This window comes from Ovis aries, chromosome 9 (assembly GCF_016772045.2).
Source record: "Ovis aries strain OAR_USU_Benz2616 breed Rambouillet chromosome 9, ARS-UI_Ramb_v3.0, whole genome shotgun sequence".
In the NCBI taxonomy this organism is placed as follows: domain Eukaryota; kingdom Metazoa; phylum Chordata; class Mammalia; order Artiodactyla; family Bovidae; genus Ovis; species Ovis aries.
This window is the reverse complement of record NC_056062.1, coordinates 13,026,095-13,046,563: the sequence shown is the minus strand read 5'-3', so window position 1 is coordinate 13,046,563 and position 20,469 is coordinate 13,026,095. Positions and strand designations below refer to the sequence as shown.

General features: G+C 41.9%; 1 protein-coding gene across 24 annotated transcripts in view; it reads left to right on the top strand.

Moving 5' to 3' along the window:
• The window catches only part of LOC106991342 (EH domain-containing protein 1-like), a 51,311-nt gene that overhangs the window by 18,167 nt on the left and 12,675 nt on the right, over window positions 1–20,469 (top strand). For 4 of the 24 annotated variants that reach the window (XM_060393632.1, XM_060393634.1, XM_060393631.1 and 1 more), the window contains 2 exons: window positions 15,897–16,824; window positions 19,578–19,733. In XM_060393632.1, coding sequence (XP_060249615.1) covers window positions 15,897–15,951 — 55 coding nt within the window. In that variant the 3' untranslated portion in view covers window positions 15,952–16,824; window positions 19,578–19,733. Of the gene's footprint in view, window positions 1–968; window positions 1,204–4,578; window positions 4,686–5,111; window positions 6,309–9,356; window positions 9,721–12,250; window positions 12,285–13,412; window positions 13,483–14,268; window positions 14,431–15,896; window positions 17,011–19,577; window positions 19,734–20,469 lie in introns of those variants that run through there. The other 20 variants (XR_009595031.1, XR_009595032.1, XR_009595030.1 and 17 more) reach the window with 17 other exon arrangements.

Below are 20,469 nucleotides of genomic sequence, written 5' to 3'. Positions count from 1 at the left end.
CTTCATACTGAAAAGTCTGCCTCTGGGCAGCAGCTCAAATCTCATTTCAGTTCTTGTATTCTTTTTGTTAAAAAGTATTTCTTTATTTGGCTGTGTTGGTCTTAGTTGTGGCATGCAGGATCTTTCACTGTGGCACGCACGCTGAATTGCCCATGGCATGTGGGATCCGGTTCCCTGACCAGGGATCGAACCTAAGTCCCCTGCGTCAGAAGGAGGACTCTTAACTCTTGGACCACCAAGGAAGTCTGTCAGTTCTTTTATTCTTGGCTTAGCTGCTTGGAGGCTGCTCCACACACACATAGTTGGGTTGTCTGGTGAATTAGGGAGCATTTGCAGAATTCGGGGCTTTCTGTCTTTCCTTCTCTTTTTTTTTTTTCCAGGATTCCTCACTCATTTTTCAGTTGCTGTGGTTGCCCCAAACTCGGCAAGCTATCAAAACTGTTTTTTTTCCATCAAAGTTTTAGCTGCTCCACCTGGTGGGTGAGTGAAATTGGCCTTCTTGGGAACCAAACAACATTTGTATTCATCTCAACGTGTGGTTTTGACTTAGGATGTTGTCAGCAAGCTGAACTAATAGTTACAAGGTTGTAATGGCTTATAAAAGAATTAATTATAGAAATAAAAGCTGTAATAACTAACGGAAACTTAGTGTGTTTAGAGTGAGTAGAATAGGCACCAATGAAAAGAACATTAGGTTCTGGCGTAAAACATCCAGCCCTTCTCCACCCAGGCACACACAATCTGGGGTGCACAGCCTGTGTTTTTCTTTAAAAGATTGAGGTCTTAACCTGGCTTTCCTCATGACCCATGTTTTCGTGTGAACCCACCTGGATTTACTTGAGGCCAGTTTGCACTGCCACTGAATCAGAGGGAAGTATCTTTGCCATGGGATGATTCTTTTTTTGAAAGCTGTCTCTCACTGGACTTCCCTCGTGGTACAGTGGGTGAGAATCTGCCTGCCATTGCAGGGGACACAAGTTTGATTCCTGGTCCGGGAGGATCCCGCATGCTGAGGGGCAGCTGAGCCCGCGAGCTGTAACTGCTGAGACCCGCGCATCCGGAGCCTGTGCTCTGCAACAGGACCAGCCCCACCCTGCAGTGAAGAGTAGCCCTTGGTTGCCACAAAGAGAAAGCCTGCGTGCGGCATCGGAGACCCAGCCCAGCTACTGATCAGTTATACATAAAGTGTCTCTCATCGTAAAGGTGATGAGAAAATACCTTCCCTGCTGTTGCTCACAGGCCACCGGTTAGGGACACAGATGCTCAGAGAAGTCAGGACACCCGTGGCTGTCAGTGCACGGCTCCCTTTAAAATGCCATTCCTCCAGCCTGTGCCTTAGACCACGCACTTCTTTTCCCAAAGTACTTCTGAGGCCAGTTTCAGGTGGTCTAGTGGCTAAGACTCTGAGCTTCCAATACAGGGGACCCAGGTTCGATCCCTGGTCAGGGAACTAGATCCCACATGCCGCAACTAAAGATCCTGAGTGCCACAGTGAAGACCGAAGATCCCATGTGCCTCAACGAAGACCCAGCACAGCCAAATGCATAATTAAAAAATAATTAAAATTAATTACTTTGCTGACTAAGGTCCATCTAGTCAAGGCTATGGTTTTTCCTGTGGTCATGTATGGATGTGAGAGTTGGACTGTGAAGAAGGCTGAGCGCTGAAGAGTTGATGCTTTTGAACTGTGGTGTTGGAGAAGACTCTTGAGCGTCCCTTGGACTGCAAGGAGATCCAACCAGTCCATTCTGAAGGAGATCAACCCTGGGATTTCTTTGGAAGGAATGATGCTAAAGCTGAAACTCCAGTACTTTGGCCACCTCATGGGAAGAGTTGACTCGTTGGAAAAGACTCTGATGCTGGGAGGGATTGGGGGCAGGAGGAGAAGGGGCCGACCGAGGATGAGATGGCTGGATGGCATCACGGACTCGATGGATGTGAGTCTGAGTGAACTCCAGGGAGTTGGTGATGGACAGGGAGGCCTGGTATGCTGCGATTCATGGGGTCGCAAAGAGCCGGACACGACTGAGCGACTGAACTGAACTGAACTGACCTCGGACGTGGGGTAGCTCCTCTTGGCTGTCGCCCTTCGGGCATGGGGTCCTCCCGGGTTCTGCCGCTGACCTCTGACGTGGGGTAGCTCCTCTCGGCCGCGCTCGGTGCGCGGGTCGTGGTCGCAGCCGCCTGCGCTCGGCTCGCTGTTGCTTAGCAACGATCATTCTGGGATCAAAGATTCGAAACCGTTGAGCTTCCCAGCTGGGAGGTTGTGGCGGGACAGATTCCAAACCAAACCATTGAGCTTCCCAACTGGGAGGTTGTGGCTGGACGGCTCTGGCTTACCTGTAGTGTTTGTGTTGGGTTTAGGGGACTGTGAAGAGCCTAGGGGGAGGTGAGGTGTGTTTGGAGCCCATAGGCTCTGCGATGAAGAAGATTTGTAAGAAGGGCGAGTTGCCCTTAGGCTCCTCCATCAGCCAGCGGAGAGACAGAGGTCATCATAGGACCAACTTCCAACCCTGGTACCACATCCGAGACAGAGGGCTTAGAAAAATCCACAAAGCTGCCAGCGTAGGTAATGTAGCCAAAGTGCACCAGGTTCTGTTGCTGGGAGAGAATGGCCTGAATGACAGGGACAAGAGGAACAGGTAAGTGGGGAGGAAGGGCCTGGCAGGGGTCCCTCCTGTGAGTTTCCCCTCCAAGGCTCGCTGACACTTTTGTGGGATCCAGCGCCCCACAGACTTGATAGGCTGCAAAAGCCTTAGCTGGTTTTGGACTCGCTTATAATTCCCCTTATAGAGCACTTTACTGGTCGTTTTAAAGTTATGTAACTGAATGTCAGTAATCACAGAACTGAAATAAGCTGGCTGTGTCCTTGACTAAGAGGACGTTTTCTTAGGATCTGTTGTCTTTTCATATTTAAACCAAATAAACATATCATGGTTTTAAAGATTTTGGGTTACACATGCTGTCTTTAATTGTGATGAAATTGAAAGTTTTGTATAGTAGACAAAGCTTTGACCTTTTAGATATAAAAATTTGCTTGATGACATTTTCTATTAGAAAAGATAAATTACGTGTAGATGGTGGAGAAATAACCTGGTAACTATTTAGAGAAAAGTAACTAGATTTTTATCTCACCAAAAGTTTCAGATGGAGTATGGATCAAAAATTGTAAATACACAGGGTGCGAAAAGTACCAGAAGAAAACTGAAATTCCTGTCTACATTTTTTGTGTGTGCTGACAGAGACCTAATTTTTCTAGCTCTGCTGTTTATTGACCTTAGTATGTTTTAGTTGGATGGTAATTGCTGTGCCATGTTGTGTTGGTTTCTGCTGTACAACGTCATGAGTCAGTTGTAAGTATACATGTGTCCCACCCCAGAGACCTTTCTCAGAATGATTTCAAAGGCAACAATTCTGGAGTTTCCTGGGTTTCGGCACCAAAAAAAGAAAAAAAATCTGAAAGTTCATTTCAGTCAGTTCAGTTCAGTTCAGGAGCTCAGTCGTGTCCGACTCTTTGTGACCCCATGGACTGCAGCACGCCAGGCCTCCCTGTCCGTCACCAACTCCTGGAGTTCACTCAGACTCACGTCCGTCGAGTCGGTGATGCCATCCAGCCATCTCATCTTCTGTCGTCCCCTTCTCCTCTTGCCCTCAATCCCTCCCAGCAGCAGAGTCTTTTCCAATGAGTCAACTCTTCGCATGAGCTGGCCAAAGTACTGGGGTTTCAGCTTTAGCATCAGTCCTTCCAAAGAAATCCTAGGACTGATCTCCCTTAGGACGGACTGGTTGGATCTCCTTGCAGTCCAAGGGACTCTCAAGAGTCTTCTCCAACACCATAGTTCAAAAGCAGCAATTCTTCAGCACTCAGCTTTCTTCATAGTCCAACTCTCACATCCATACATGACTACTGGAGAAACCATAGCCTTGACTAGATGGACCTTTGTTGGCAAAATAATGTGTCTGCTTTTCAATATGCTGTCTAGGTTGGTCATAACTTTCCTTCTAAGGAGTAAGTGTCTTTTAATTTCATGGCTGCAGTCACCATCTGCAGTGATTTTGGAGCCCTCAAAAGTAAAGTCTGACACTGTTCCCCATCTATTTCCCAAGAAGTGATGGGACCGGATGCCATGATCTTCGTTTTCTGAATGTTGAGCTTTAAGCCAAAAAAAGAGTTTCTCTCTTTGCAAGTTCATGTAGAGAATAATATTCCCACTGGAATGTCTGTAAACCTTTTGAGTTTACTCATGGTCATCCTTGGATAGGTTATGCATGCTACAGATAGTATTATATATTTCTGCCTCAGCATTGTCCCTAAAATACGCAGTTGATACAGTAGCTAAATGATACCCGCACCCCCTGCATTGGGAGCTTGACACTGAGCCACTGGACCACCAGGGACGGCCCAGAGGAGGAGCATATTAAAGAGAAAGAAGGTGCAAAGGGCAGTGAGGAGGGGGCTCTATTTCATTTACTTTCTGACTTTTGTTTTTAAGGTCAGAGAATCGATTGCACGATTTTAATTTCAGTTTAGAAATAGGTGAACTGTGTACATTAGAAATGGTTTTCCCTGTTTTACAGGATGACCTGACACCACTCTTACTTGGGATACATGAAAGGAGAGGGCAAATGGTGGAGTTTTTAGTGAAGAAAGGCGCGAATATACATGCGGTTGATAAGAAGAAAAGGTACCGTTGTTCTTTTTCTTTTTAAAACCCTTAGTGCTGTTCTAGGATGGTAATATCAAGATAAATGAATAAGAGGATTCATTTGTGATCAACACATCATCACTTAGGTAGAAAATAAATTATTCTGACTGGGAATCGTGAACAATATATAGCAGGAATGTATAGCAGGATTCATATTCCTTTATAATATTGACCAGTGTCATATGCAGCCTCTTTTTGTTTGTTTGGTTGATCTTGTAATAGCTGAGGGATTTCAAATTAGTTTTATTAGCTTTGTGAAATATGGATTCTGCTTTTTAGTTTACTTCATGACAGTATCAAGTTTCTTAATTCTTTTAAAAGAATTGTTTAACCTCTACTTCGTATGTATGTATTTTTATAAGATGCATAATAAACCTAAAAGACTTGATTTTGTCTTTTGGATAGCTCTTTGTTTTAAAGTACTTTGTTTGAAGAATGCTGATGTTACTAGGTTGCAGAAGAGTCAGATACAACATAGCGACTAAATAACAACAGCCACAAAAAGGTAATTGTTACTCACTGTCACCAGATCCTGTGGGCTCACCAGTTTTTATCCTTTCTCATTTTAGTACATTTTGATATTTTCATTTTTAATGCAGGTAGAAGGAAGAAGGATAGCTTTGATCAGATAAACAGTTCCTTTAACAAAGACAAGTCAGAGGTGGACGATACAGACAAAAATGATGGGCTTTAGATTCAGGCTAGGTTCCGTTCCTAGGTTTCCTACTGATCAGGGTTATCATCAGCAAATTAGTTTCCTGAAACAAAAGGCAAATAGTAGTACATCTTTCAAAGGTGCCTGTGTGTAAGAAAGATTTTATAGATAGTATTTCATTTTTAGTGCTTGTCCACATCATTACCTGCCACCATGACTATGTTTATTCCCATTATTATCAATATTTTTGATTTAAACCTGCAAATAGCCTTTCTTTAACCCAACCTCTAGCTGACTTTGAAGCCAAATATATCAGACTAAGGAGGAAATGGGGAATTTATCCCTTAAATAGTCACCTGCCTCAGATAAGTGACCTCAGTATCGTTTCTTGTCCATCAAGAACTTTATTATTATTTTTAAAAAACATTTATTTATTTGGCTGCGTGGGGTCCTAGTTGTGGGAACTCTTAGTTGCAGCATATGGGATCAAGTTCCCTGACCAGGGATGGAACCTAGGCCCCCTGCATTGGAAGCCTGGAGTCTTATCCACTGGCCCACCAGGGAAGTCCCCATCAGGGACTTTTGAAATAGTAAGTGCTGCTACCTGGCATCCCAGTGGGACAGGAGGCTTCTTTTCTGTCCCTTCATTTTAGCCTTGGATGTAATTTACAAAGATGAACACTTGAGCCTGTAAATGGTCAGTTCTTCATGAAAGGGCAAGGCATGCAGTTGGTAAAGCATATCAAATTAACTGTTTAAGGAAGTCAACTCAACTTCCTGAGGCTGAAGTCATCTCTCTGTTGTTTTAGAACAGCCCTCATGCTTGCTGTCAAGTATGAATCAGCAAATGTCGTCAGACTTCTCCTTCAGCAAGGTGCTGACATCTTTTCTAAAGATGTTTTTGGATGGACTGCAGAAGAATATGCTGTTATTAGTGGGTTTAAGATGTAAGTGTGCACATTAAAATGCTAGTTCTCACTAAACTGCAGCCAAAAATAATTTTAACTGTTACTTGCTACGTGACCAGTGAGAGTTCCAGTTGGGTGCAGTTTGGAGAATGGTGGTGAGATGTTCCCCCTCAAGAGCTGAAAGCCAAGCAAAGGCCAATTGGTTACTCTTGGCTGTGGGCTTGGGGTGCTTAATCTCAGGACATGTAGACCTTGATCCTTTGAAAGCTTGACAATAGCCATTTCATTCCAAGTGTGACCTCTCAGTACAGCGTATGAACAGTGTCACAGTTGTGATATTTCTAACTAGTTCTTTGGGTCTTGAAATATTTAGTTCAGCAGCAAATCCTGTTTTCCCTTGAGGGCTTGCCTCTCTATACGCTACTGCTTGAATTTTCTAAGAACCCGGAGGATTCCCTAAGATCAAAGAGACAGTCCTCTTCCACAAATCATTTGGAGGGGAGAAATTAGTTCCTTCTCATCATTCTGTTGCTTGCACTGATTCTACTGCTGCAGCACTGCTGCTACAGCTGGTCTTGACAGGGTCTACTTGGCAGCTGGATCTGGAGTCTGGATGTGGCTCTATAAAGACCTTTAATAAAATCATTTTAAAAGGAAAAAAAAAAGAAACTCATCCTGCAGTGGGCTCACGATTGACCTTTGCTCCCAGGCCGCCCCTCTGGGTCCAGGTTCCCCAGCCTTTAAGGTGATGCACATGTTGACTTCAGAGTGAGAGCTCCTTTGTTCTCATATGTGTGCTTGCCGCTCAGTCACTGTTACAAACAAAGCTCCAGCACCCAGTTTGGGCAGCTGGACCGCCTAGCTTCCCCCCTCACTCAGAGACCTTATGTGGAGCCCACGTGGAAGCCTAGATCTTCCTGATGAGGTGCCCTTGAGGCTCTTATTTCTCTTTTCCGCTAGCAGATGTCAGTGGGGACCACTTTAGGTTGTCAGAGAGGGTCAGGTGCTCCTGCAGGGATTGAGCAGACTTCCCTTTCTCCTTTGTATCTAGACTTGAACCTCAAGGCGGCTTTCTGTCCTGTGGGGACACCTTTTCTTAGGTCACTGGTGCCCTGTCATCCTTCCCAGAGTAGTGGGTGCCAGCTTGCCTGAGAGTCCCTAATTATGCTTGGCCCCTCATGGGATCTGTTTCCTGTCATAATGAAAATCTTCCAACGGATTTCTGTCTGCCTCCACCTTAAATGTTTTCAGAATCTGCCCCATAAGGAACCCATTTCAGCAGGAATCCCTAAATCTCAAGTAAGATAGTTGGAATCCAGAGAGATAAGCCCTGTCTAGAGCTTGCCAGTACCCACTGTAAGAGTAGGGAGATGTCTTCCAAGTGAATTGGAGAGGAACACAGACATTAAAAATCATTGTCGGAAAGATCTGCTGGTTCAGAGTTTGAGTAGGTAGAGAAGGAAGAGTGGTGGTCCAGGCCAGGTCTTGATTGTGATTAGTTTTCTGCTTTTGGTGTAATTAGCTGCAATAATGGGGGATCATTATGTTCTCTAATGTAGTGAATTCATATGTTATAAAGAAATTTAGGTACACATTATCTAAAAGCTGAGATTCCCTACATTACAAACCACAAAGAACAGCTAATCACCAGAATTAATAAGTTTCATGCAACATTGAATGTTAAACATATGAAAAAGCACACATTGGGATTTACTTGGAATTCCAAAGTAGTTACAGCAATAAAGTTGAAGATGAAATTATTCCACTCTTTGACTGTTTCTGCAAGCATTTTGGGGGTATATTATCACATTACATCCTATTAACCCTCTTGTGAAATAAGGTAGTAATATCCCCGTTGTGTAGAGGAAGACTTTGAACTGAAGAGAAGCAACTCTTCCAGGAACAAAGAGCAGTTGGTTATAGAGCTAGGATTTGCAAGCTCAAGAGATTTTTCGTATGCCAAGCTAAATCTAGTTAATTATTGGAGCTCTGCGGCCCTGAGTTCATGATTACTTCATCTTCCTTTTCTTTCTCCTTTCAATTCTGTTCAGTTGCTCAGTCTTGTTCGACTCTGGGACCCCATGAACCGCAGCATACCAGGCCTCCCTGTCTGTCACCAACTCCCAGAGTTTACCCAAAATCATGTCCACTGAGTTGGTGATGCCATCCAACCATCTCATCCTCTGTTGTCCCCTTCTCCTCCTGCCTTCAGTCTTTCCCAGCATCAGGGTCTTTTCAAATGAGTCTGCTCTTCGCGTCAGGTGGCCAAAGTATTGGAGTTTCAGCTTCAACGTCAGTCCTTCCAATGAATACCCAGGACTGATTTCCTTTAGGATGGACTGGTTGGATCTCCTTGCAGTCCAAGGGACTCTCAAGAGTCTTTTCCAAGACCACAGTTCAGAAGCATCAATTCTTCTGCGCTCAGCTTTCTTTATAGTTCAATTCTCACATCCATACATGACTACTGGAAAAACTATAACCTTGACTAGATGGACTTTCGTGGAGAAAGTAATGTCTCTGCTTTTTAATATGCTAAGTTGGTCTAACTTTCTTTCCAAGGAGTAAGCGTCTTTTAATTTCTTGGCTGCAGTCACCATCTGCAGTGATTTTGGAGCCCCCAAAAACAAAGTCAGTCACTGTTTCCCCATCTGTTTGCCATGAAGTGATGAGACCGGATGCCATGATCTTCCTTTTCTGAATGTTGAGCTTTAAGCCAACTTTTTCACTCTCTTCTTTCACTTTCATCAAGAGGCTTTTAGTTCCTCTTCACTTTCTGCCATAAGGGTGGTGTCATCTGCATATCTGAGGTTATTAATATTTCTCCCGGCAATCTTGATTCCAGCTTGTGCTTCATCCAGCCCAGTGTTTCTCATAATGTACTCTGCATATAAGTTAAATAAGCAGGGTGAAAATATACCTTTACTTTCTCCTTTACTACATGCTAAATAAAAGTTTATAGAACTTGAAATGTATGCGACAATTGAAGTTTTGATATTATCTCTGACATTGTCTGAAATGATCTAAGAATTTGGTAGTTGTTTTTCATATCAGCGTTAATATATTATTTATCACATTTTTAATACATAGCTTTCGCTAACTGATTTCTGAATATAAAGAAAAGAGATCTAAAGCTTCTCCTGAAAATAGCAACCCAGGTATGTCATCTGATACTGAATTACTCTCAGTGATTCTACCACAGATAAAGTAGGACTGAGGAAGTTTCAATAATGAAAGAACTGTGAAAAAAATTAGTGTAAATTGCATGTGTATTTTATTTTTAAAATTAGTTTCTTTATACTCTAGTATTCAGAACTCTTTAAGAAGTTAATTGTAAAAAGAAGAAAAAAAGAAGTTAATTGTAGGTGATTTAACATCAAAGACAGTATTGTCTGAAAAGAAATCTGTCTCTTTAATATGGCCCCTGAAGCCCTATATTGGATCTTTGTGTAAATCAGAAGAAAAAATGTTAAGTGAGTACGATGTGCATTTCATCTATAGTCATAGTATCGCAGATTGGATGTCTTATGAAAGTGAACTTTCCTTTTTAGAAATGGTTTGCATTTAGTGAATGAATAGTAGTTACTGTGTAGTGATTTGTCTCACTAAAATAATTACCATCATTAAAAGTGGGAACTTGAATAATCCCTTCCTAGTAAGATAAAAAATGATAATAACTGCAAAGCTGAGCCAGTGTGCAGCATAGTAGTGAGAGATTATTTCTGAAAGATACGTAGGGGCTTCCCTGGTGGCTCAGATGGTAAAGCGTCTGCCTGCAATACGGGAGACCCGGGTTCGATTCCTGGGTCAGGAAGATCCCCTGGAGAAGGAAATGGCAACCCACTCCAGCACTCTTGCCTGGAAAATCCCATGGACGGAGGAGCCTGATAGGCTACAGTCCATGGGGTCGCAAAGAGTCAGACATGACTGAGCAACTTCACTTTCACTTTCACCTACCAATTGTACAGAAGGCAGAAAAGCAATACCTGGTTGAGAACCAGTTGTTTTGCCTATTGTACCAAGCAGGTCTAGATCACCAACTCCATTCCTTACAGATCCTGAGAGAGTGAGATAGGTTGACTTCATTAGGATCAGATATTTTCTTTTGTGTGTTGGACAGTTGTCACGAGAGTATAGTTTTGTAAGAACAAGTTGTTCTCCTGCCATCAGTTAAAAGATTATCATAATAGATATTCAAATAGAACAACTTGGGACTCTGCAGGTTCTAATAAAAGCACAAAAATACTTTGCATTAACAGAAACAGCATTAGGTCCACTGGATGTGGCATCTAGCGCATTGTACAGGGTACCCAAGTGAAGTCACTCAGTCATGTCCGACTCTTCGCGATCTAATCAAAGGAGGCTTCCCAGGTGGCTCAGTAGTAAAGAATCCACCCACCAATGCAGGAGATACGGTTTGATCCCTGTGTTGGGAAGATCCCCTGGAGAAGAAAATGGCAACCCACTCCGGTACTCTTGCCTGGGAAATCCTATGGACAGAAGGGCCTGGTGAGCTGTCGTCCATGGGGTCACAAGAGTCAGACACGATTTGGTGACTGAACAACAAAAACGTAGGTTGGTTTATTACATTAGTCAGAGGAGACACAGATGACAGTGTCTTGGTCTTCAATACGCTCAGAATAGAGATCTCTCTGGTTAATTTCTGTATTTTTCTAAAGAAAATTTTCAAAGAAATCATGCTTATTTATTTGTTCATTTGTTCACTGAACAAGTAACTTCCAAGTGTCTTTTCTGTACTAAGCATTGTTCTGATGTCACAGGGTGCAAACATTGAAAAATAACTGCGCCATCTCTCCTTGCTCAAGCTTGCAGTGCTTCTCTCCCCGTGGAGTCACTGCGTGTGAGTCATCCCTCCAGCATCAGATCATGACGGCCCTGGGAAATGTTGTCCAACAGCACCAGAGTCTGTGGCTCCCTCCATCCTTCCCTCCCTCCCCTTGTTCATCAGCTTAGGATTGATGATGTATGCCTTCCAAGCTGAAAAAGCATGATTTCTATAAACATTTGACGTATAATGGGAAGGACTGATATAATGATGTCCCTCACTAGTACACAGCACTCTTTGGACCATCCTGCTCTGTGTGGTCCAGATACTCTTGAGCAATGGAAGGAGATAGTCTCAAGAGATTCTTTTTAAACATCTTGGTGTATATATATATGCACAGACGCTGAACTTTTTTAAAGAAGTTATACATATATATATATATTTCTCTCTCTATATATAGGGAACTATATATATTGAGAGAGAGAAAACTTTTTAAAAAGTTCAGCTTCTGTGTACCCTACTTCCTGCTCACCACTACAAGTCTAGTCCCCATTCTCACCACTGAGTTGAGCCCCTTTACCCGTTTGCCTGCCCCCACCTGCCTTTCAAGAGATTATTCTTTCTAAACCTGGAATCACTACATCTTTCATACTTCTCTTGCCTTTGGAAAGAAGGCCAGGAAGAGAAGACTTTTGTTTCTGATGTTTTCCCTTGCTCTGAGGCTCAGTGCCTTTGACCAGGCTTCCCTGTGACAGGGCGTCTTCACTGTGAACTGAAGAGCCAGAGAAGTCGTCGTGTCCCTGCAAGACACCTCTAGTCTCTGCTCAGTGCTCCAGGCGATAGAGATCCAGAAACACTGTGCTGTTTAGGCGTGCTGTTGTCAGCTTGTAGTACTGATTGTGTTAATGGTATAGTATCATTTTCTGTCAGTCTCCTGGAGTTTGGTTAGGATTATGGTCGTTGTAAAGAGCAGTTCTTTTCTTTGTTTTGTTTTGCATTTGATGACTATAAAGGGGAGGAGTGGTTCTTAGGCATTAGTGGCCTACGAGTAGAGTACAACCACTGTTCCCTTCCTCTAGTGTGGCCTCCAGGTGTGGTTTAAAAGGAATACTTTTAAACAAAGCCTCAGTCTTGAGGTTTTAATATTCTTATTTTTCTTCCATTGATTTAAAATGTAACTTGCTTTTTTCTTTAATAGTGGTTGAGAGTTCTGAAGAGGACTCTTCAAGGAGATAGGATTTTATGGATGTTTAAAATTATATGTTTAACTAAGGGAACATGGAGAAGAGAAACTAATGTTTGTTGAGTGTTCTACTCTGGGTTAGACACTGCACTACGTGCTTAACATTTGTGACCTCATAGAGTCATCACAGCAGCTTTGTAAAGTAGCTGTGTCCTACTTTTACTTAATTAGGCAACTGTGGTTTCAGGAGGTTAGTGAATTGACGCTGGTTAAAATGAGCTGACCTGTGATTTGACAGTTGGCCTTCCTGGCTCCTACGTCCACTCCCATGGCCTCAGCAGAGACTGAGAAGTACCTGTGTAGCATATAAGTTAAAGATATAAATTAGTTCTTTGACTTGAGTACATTTTAAGTTTCGACATTGTGGGGAAACTCCCTGTACTCCCTTAGAGTAAAGGAGAGAAGTGGTGCCATCTCAGTAAATGGTATCCCTGCTGACGGACCAAGAGTCCCATTTTGGATGGACTCAGATTCGTCTCTGAACCATGAACAGACAATGGAGAAGGAAAGCCTATTCTTCCGCTTTGTTCTAAGTCATCAGGTTTACTCCAGTTTGGGCAAACAAGAATTACTTCAGTCCATCAATGGGATTTTCAGTTCAGCTGTTAGAACTTTTAGTGAAAACAAATTATTTTTAGGCTCTGCTGATACATTGGCTGTCACTCTCTGTTATGGAAACTAAGAATGAGTGTTAACTAGATATTTCATAGGTTGGGAGAGAGGGATGCAGAAATAGGTAATGAAAAACTTTTTTGGAGACTTCCCTGGGGGTGCAGTGGTTAAGATGGTTAGTAAGACATCTTCCAATGTGGGCAGTGTGGGTTCAATACTCGGTCAGAGAAGCTAAGATCTCACATGACCCAGGGTCAGACAGCCAAAACATAAAATAGAAGCACCATTGGAACTAATTCAGTAAAGACTTTAAAAGTGGTCCACATCAAGAAATCTTTAAAAAATTTAAAAAAAAAAGCTGTTTTAAAACAGGCCAAATTTTATTCATGTCAAGAAAGTTCGTTTAATATATAGACAAACTTTCACTTGTTTTTGTTTTTGTTTTTTTTTCTTTTGTTCAAGGACATGAGCTCACTCATTTTTATTGTATGTTTTTGCTTTAAAGGTTTCCCAACAAACCTGGCGTTGATTTAGGGCCTACATCAAACGACGAAGTCTTAGATTTTAAAACCAAGGTAAAGTGTTCTGTTGTGAAATTAGTTTTCCTGCTCTGAAATTAGTTTCATGTAATATTTACTCTTATGATTAGACAGTGGAAGTGACAAATAGATTCAAGGGATTAGATCTGATAAACAGAGTGCCTGAAGAACTATGGATGGAGATTCGTGACATTGTACAAGAGGCGGTTCTTAAGACCATCCCCAAGAAAGAGAAAAGCAAAGAGGCAAAATGGTTTTCTGAGGAGGCTTTCCAGATAGCTGAGAAAAGAAGAGAAGCAAAAGGCAAAGGAGAACCTCCAGCAACCACCACAAACGCAACAAGGAAAGAAACATCCTGGCATGTCCATCTGCACTGTAGGGGGTATTCTTGAGTAGGGTCTTGCTGGAGTAGGGTCTTGCCTTTCTCTAAATCTTTCCAGCCCTGTGTCCTGAATATGTCCAGAACTCACCCTGAAAGCAAGGCTTCTTAACCCTGGGTAGAAGTCAGGGGTATTTGTGAACTTGATGGAGGGAAATCAGTTTTACTAACTGAAATTTTAGCTTTACTCCAGAATCTGAATGCTGGCAGCAAATCAGTATTGTAAAATTACTTTTACAGTAGTAAAAGCAGTTCTGCAGCTTTCCCACCAGTACATATCAAAGTTACTTGTTTATGTTGTTATAGTTATTACAAGTTGTAACAACTTGTTACAGTTGTTACAACTTGTTACAGTTGTCATGGGCATCTTAAAATATTGATCACTACTTTGGATAAGATCTTTTTGAATTTATTTTTTTAATTGAAGGATACTTTCTTTACAGAATTTTGTGGTTTTCTGTCACAAATCAACAAGAATCAGCCATAGGAACACCCACGTCCCCTCCCTCCCAATTCGCTTCTTATCCCACCCTTCTAGATTGTCACAGAGCCCCTGTTTGAATCATGCAGCAATTTCCCATTGGCTATCTATTTTACATATGATATGGTAAGTTTCCATACATCTCACCTTCTCCCTCCCCTCCTCCCCAGCCATGTCCTTAGGTCTGTTCTCTATGTATGTTTCTCCATTGCTGCCCTGAAAATTAATTAATTCATCAGTACCATCATTCTAGATTCCATATATATGCATCAGTACACAATATTTATATTTTTTCTTTCTGACTGACTTCACTGTGTGTAATCGACTCTAGGTTCGTCCATTCATTAGAAGTGACTCAGATGTGTTCCTTTTTATGGCTGAGTAGTATTCCATTGTATATTTGTACCACAACTTCTTTATCCATTCGTCGGTCAGTAGACATCTAGGTTGCTTCCATGTTCTAGCTATTATAAATAGCTAGAATCCCATGGGCGGAGGAGCCTGGTGGGCTGCAGTCCATGGGTTTGCTAAGAGTCAGACATGACTGAGTGACTTCACTTTCACTTTTCACTTTCATGCATTGGAGAAGGAAATGGCAACCCACTCCAGTGTTCTTGCCTGGAGAATCCCAGGGACGGGGGAGCCTGGTGGGCTGCCGTCTATGTGGTCGCACAGAGTCAGACACGACTGAAGCGACTTAGCAGCAGCAGCCTGGAGAAGGAAATGGCTACCCACTCCAGTATTCTTGCTTGGGAAATTCCATGGACAGAGGAGCCTGGCAGGCTATGGTCTATGGGCTCACACAGAGTTGGGCATGACCGAGTAACTAATACACACACACACTCACTCACACACACACTCACACGTACACACACATTCCATTTCAGATTCTTCTTGCAGAATATTAAGTGTAGTTCCTTATGTTGTACAGTAGATCTCTGTTGGTTATTTTATATATACTAGTGTGTATATGTTAACCCAGCATCCTAATTTATCCCTTCCCCTACCCCGCTTTCCCCTGTGGTCACCGTAAGTTTGTTTTCTGTGTCCATGAGTCTCTTTCTTTTGTGTGAATAAGTTCATTTTAGATTGTACATATAAGCAGTATGGTATAATACTTGTCTTGGTCTGACTTACTTCACTTAGGGTGATAATGTCTAGGTCCATCCCTGTTGCTGGAAATAGCATTATTTCCTTCTTTTTTATGGCTTACTAGTTTTCCATGATGTAAATATTCCACATCAGATGCAATTTTTAAGTGTAGTCAGATCTATGAATCTTTTATTTTAAGCCTTCTGGGTTTGTTGTAGTTCAGAGAGAAGCCGTTCCAGTTCTGAGCTTCTTGAAAAGTCTCTTGGGATTTCTTTTTGACTTTCGTGGATTCATTGTCTTCCATTAAATGTTTGAACCTTTGGGTATTTCTGCTTGTATAAAGTCTGAGATTTGTATTGAACCTTATTTTTCCCTGTTGGAGACACTTGGTGCAGTCTTTTCATTGTGTAAACGTAGAGGTTAGTCTTTCATTTCAGAGGAAATCATGGAATGTCACTTTATTGAGTACTAGCTAAAAGTCTCCTTTGTTTCACTTAGGTTTCCGATGGTTGGGAAGAAGCACAAGACCTGTTGCGCAAAAACCACACGCTGAGACTGGAGATAGATGCACTGAAACGTCAGCACCGGGAAAAGGAAGAGAACTATTCTGAGGACATGGGAATTCTCAAAGGAAAGAATGATGATCTTCAAAAGGCAATAAAACTGAGTGAGGAAACGTTAACAAAGACTGTATCCCACTGTACACGCCAGCTTAATGCTCTGACAGCCGAGAAGAGAATGCTAACCTTTAAGCTGGAGAATGAAAAAGAAAGCAAACAAAGACTGGAAACGGAAGTGAAATCCTACCGTTCTAGACTGGCTGCTGCCTCACGCGATCATGATCAAGGTCAGACATCACAAAGAGATCTGGAACTTGCCTTCCAGAGAGCAAGAGACGAGTGGTTATGCTTGCAGGACAAAATGAAGTCCGATATGGCTAATCTAAATGATGTGGCCGAGACATTTTCCCAGCAACCGTCTGTAGTGGAAAGTAGACTCAATAAGCTGAAAATCAAGCTGCAGCACATGAGAGATGATCTTAGAGAAAAGACTTCGATGTTAGAACGTGTCCAGAGAGACTGAAGCCAGAGTGTCAAAAGCAGGAAATTGAACACATGTATCAGAACGAACACGCCAAAGTGAATACATACCTTGAAAAGCAGAAATCCTTAGAGGAGAGATTATCTCAGCTCCAGAGTGAAAACGTGTTGCTCCAACAGCAGCTGGACGATGCACGAAATGGAGCCGGCAGTAGAGAGAAGATGGTCATGAGCGTCCAAGACCAGCTGCAGCAGATCACGAGAGAACTGCAGGCCGAACATGAGCAGCGAGGTCTGATGGAGGAAAGAAACAAGCAGTTAATCAAGGAGTGTAATCGTTTAAAAAGAGAATGTGTCAGTACAAAAAAGAGAAAGCAGAAAGAGAAGTGAGTATCCAGAAGGAGAAATAATTCTCAGACTTCCTGAAAGAAAATTCAAAGTGATTCTTGATTCTGGCTAAATGTTGAATCTAGTTGAGTATAAAAAATACACAGGCTATGAATCTATGGTCTCTAAACCAGCCTAAAAGCATACCTTGTATCCAGCAAATAAAAATTAGACTGAAGAACTGCTTTGAGTAGGGACATCGTGTTATTTATGAAATTCTGAGAGATTTAGTTCTAAATTGTTAACCTAGACAGGTACTAGTAATTTACTCTTTTACTATTAAGGTATTAATTTTAATCTTTAAGTTACCACATTTCAGTGTCATGATGAAGCAGATAAATGAAATGCTCAAACCTGAAATGAATATTTCGAAATGGAGCTTCAGTTACATGGATTATCTTGATAGCCAATTCCAGGTTTCCCAGAGGCTATATTTTATATATCGTACTTTAGCTTCAGTAGCTTGTCATAGCTTTTTGTTACATTTGTTGGTACAATTTGATTTTTATCCATGTCAGTTTGAGTTAATATGGGAAACATTTTAGCCTTGAATCATTTATTCTTAAAGCCTCTCAACTCTTCAAATGCATCTCAGTTCAGTTCAGTTCAGTTGCTCAGTCGTGTCTGACTCTTTGCGACCCCGTGAGTCACAGCACGCCAGGCCTCCCTGTCCATCACCAACTCTTGGAGTTCACTCAGACTCACGTCCATTGAGTCAATGATGCCATCTAGCCATCTCATCCTTTGTCGTTCCCTTTTCCTCCTGCCCCCAATCCCTCCCAGCATCAGAGTCTTTTCCAATGAGTCAACTCTTCTCATGAGGTGGCCAAAGTACTGGAGCTTCAGCTTTAGCATCATTCCTTCCAAGGAAATCCCAGGGCTGATCTCCTTCAGAATGGACTGGTTGGATCTCCTTGCAGTCCAAGGGACTCTCCAAGAGTCTTCTCCAATACCACAGTTCAAAAGCATCAACTCTTCGGCGCTCAGCCTTCTTCACAGTCCAACTCTCACATCCATACGTGACCACAGGAAAAACCATAGCCTTGACTAGACGGACCTTAGTCGGCAAAGTAATGTCTCTGCTTTTGAATATGCTGTCTAGGTTGGTCATAACTTTTCTTCCAAGGAGTAAGCGTCTTTTAATTTCATGGCTGCAGTCACCATCTGCAGTGATTTTGGAGCCCCCCAAAATAAAGTCTGACACTGTTTCCACTGGTTCCCCTCTATTTCCCATGAAGTGATGGGACCAGATGCCATCATCTTCGTTTTGTGAAGTTGGCTTTAAGCCAACTTTTTCACTCTCCTCTTTCACTTTCATCAAGAGGCTTTTTAGTTCCTCTTCACTTTCTGCCATAAGGGTGGTGTCATCTGCATATCTGAGGTTATTGATATTTCTTGCGGCAATCTTGATTCCAGCTTGTGCTTCTTACAGTCCAGCGTTTCTCATGATGTACTCTGCATAGAAGTTAAATAAGCAGGGTGACAGTATACAGCCTTGACGTACTCCTTTTCCTATTTGGAACCAGTCTGTTGTTCCATGTCCAGTTCTAACTGTTGCTTCCTGACCTGCATACAGGTTTCTCAAGAGGCAGGTCAGGTGGTCTGGTATTCCCATCTCAGAATTTTCCACAGTTTATTGTGATCCAGATAGTCAAAGGCTTTGGCATAGTCAATAAAGCAGAAGTAGATGTTTTTCTGGAAGTCTCTTGCTTTTTCCATGATCCAGCGGATGTTGGCAATTTGATCAATGCATCTACTTATCATCAAATCATAATTTGGGACTCAGGTGGTGAGCTTTAGCAAAACTATTCTTGATTTAATATTCCCCCTGCTATTTATGATTTACTTAACATTCTTACAAACAATTTGCTCATAATGCTCATTTTAGGTTATCAATTGCTATCATTTGAATACAAGCTTGTCCTCTAAAAATGAAGGATGTCAGGATTCGTGAGCAGCAGGAATGGAGTGAGTCATGGAGAGGGTTGTAGGGGCTGCGGTCTGGAGGCAGATGGAGGCCAGGTTATTGAGGCTCCTTGAAGGCCATGGGAGCAACCTCATTTTTTAAATTTCATTTTTCTTTTATATTGGAATATGGTTGGTTTATAATTTTGTCTTAGTTTCAAATGTACAGCAGATTGATTCAGTTACAGGTGTACATATATCCATTGTTTTTCAGTTCCTTTTCCCAGGTAGGTGTCTACAGAATATTGAGTAGAGTGGTTAGCCAAGGGCAAAGGTGGGGAGGAGGGATAAATTAGGAGTTTGGGATTAACATAGAGGTACTACTAGATATAAAACAGATAAGCCACAAAGGAATGGCCTCATTTTTCTGCTGAGGTAGGAATCTGTTGGAAAGATCTGAGCACTGGTTGGAATATGTGAAGATCTCTTGAGTTAATCAAAGCTTCTAAGAAAAAAGGAAAGGAAAATGTTTCCACAGTATGGAATTTTCCATCACTTTCCCCACCTACACACTCATTTCTTTCTGGACGTGAGGTAGTGAAGCTCTGCAGATTTATTGGGAGGGCAGGGCATGGACAGTGGGGCCGCATCCTTTGTCTGAGTAACTTAATATCAGGAAGGCTGGAGGGTGGCCCCTTCTGTGTCTGTAACCAGATTCAGTGAGGAGGAAAAAGAAGGTGAGTTGCTGTCTGTGGTGATAGTTTTCAAAGTCCATATGTTGGAGTTATCTATTATTAACATAATAGTAAAGTGATTTGATAAACTCAGTGACAGAGCATCTTATTAGGCAGTTGTGAGAACTTCAACAAGAACTGGATGACGCTGTGAAAAAGCAGTCTATGTTGGAGGCTTCACTGAAAGTCATGTCATGTTGTGCTAAGAAGCTGAGGCACAGGATTTGAAGAACAATTGTCAACTACAGCTACATCAACTCGCAAGTGAGGTATGTATGAAATTGAACGTGTTAACAGTTAATATGTAGGATAAAGTGTTTTAGGACACTTGTTTTCATGGTCAGCTTTCTTCTGTATTTTTGTTGCAAGTAACTTACTACAATTTTCTTATCTTTATAATGCACTCGTTCCTTAAACTCTGACTTTCATCCCACCATTTGCATCCCACTTTTTTCTTATATTATTTACCCTTAGGAAAGTTGAGAATTGTGCCTCATTATTCACACAAGTTGAGAGCCTTTTTTTTCTTTGAAACAATACTTTTTAAAGTAATAGCTGTATTACCATGATGAGGCAAGCCAGGTTAAAATCAGAGGGTAATATTAGTTTAATGGAACGTTCGGAAAATTTTATTGTTTCTCATCCTCCCTTTTGTGAATGGCTGTAGAGTTCTGTATATATTTATTTCATGGATTTCAGAATAACTTGTGCAGAAAGGGTATTATACAAACCAGTTGAAGTTTAGGCATTGCCTTCTTTCCTTTTCATTTTAAGGATATTGTAAAAGCATGGAGGTACTCAGATGGTGTAGAATACATGCATCCAGACTAGAGAATTAAGAAGATTATCTGGATCCTGCCGTTGGATTTTTTAAAAAAGCTATTGAGATATAATTGACGTATCATAGAATTCACCCACTCAACATGTGTAGTTCAGTATCTTTCAGTCTAGAGAGGTGTAACCAGTGACTACGGTCAATTTTAGAGCATTTCCATCACCCTCTAA